Raw genomic sequence first — 530 nt, forward strand, 5'->3', positions numbered from 1 at the left:
CCGGCGCTACGCGTGTGGTCCCTCAGGCTCCATCCCATCGGCCCAGAGTGCCTGCCATTTGATGGCCAAGCAAGGAGCGCATCGCGCGGGCAAGTCCGCCCTTGGCGGTAGACCCCGAGACTCGGCTTCCTCCCCGGCCTGGGGCCTGGGAGCCAAGGCTCCAGCTTCCCGCCTTTGTGGGCATGTTCTCCCGCGTTGGTGGGGACGCCTGCGGCAGGCGCTTGGCGAGCGCGGTCCAGGACCCCCGACGGCACCCGCTGACTCCCCATGCACGTCGCGCTGCGCCAGGCGGAGCCTCAGATTTGCATGATTTGGGCCATAAAACATGCTCTCCTGTTTTCGCCTGATTCCCCATTAAAACCTTTGCCTAACTAAACTCCCATCCAGCCGGATTTATTTCGTCCCCAGGGAGATAAATCAGGGGGCAAATTTACAGCCCGAGAGGCACCTGCCGCGCTAATGGGCCCTTCATGGAGTGCAGACCTGCGAGGGGCGCGCGCGCAGACGGGCCGGCCGGCGGCCAATGGCCG

At 64.9% G+C, this 530-nt stretch overlaps 1 protein-coding gene across 1 annotated transcript in view; it reads left to right on the forward strand.

Moving 5' to 3' along the window:
* Window positions 1–459: 459 nt before the first annotated feature.
* The window catches only part of NKX6-2 (NK6 homeobox 2), a 1,424-nt gene continuing 1,353 nt past the window's right edge, over window positions 460–530 (forward strand). Inside the window, exon 1 of the mRNA XM_007936880.1 lies at window positions 460–526. Coding sequence (XP_007935071.1) covers window positions 460–526 — 67 coding nt within the window. The remainder of the gene's footprint in view (window positions 527–530) is intronic.

The sequence above is a fragment of the Orycteropus afer genome, unplaced genomic scaffold (assembly GCF_000298275.1).
Source record: "Orycteropus afer afer isolate SDZICR_OR568_19922 unplaced genomic scaffold, OryAfe1.0 scaffold00038, whole genome shotgun sequence".
NCBI classification, from domain to species: Eukaryota; Metazoa; Chordata; class Mammalia; order Tubulidentata; family Orycteropodidae; genus Orycteropus; species Orycteropus afer.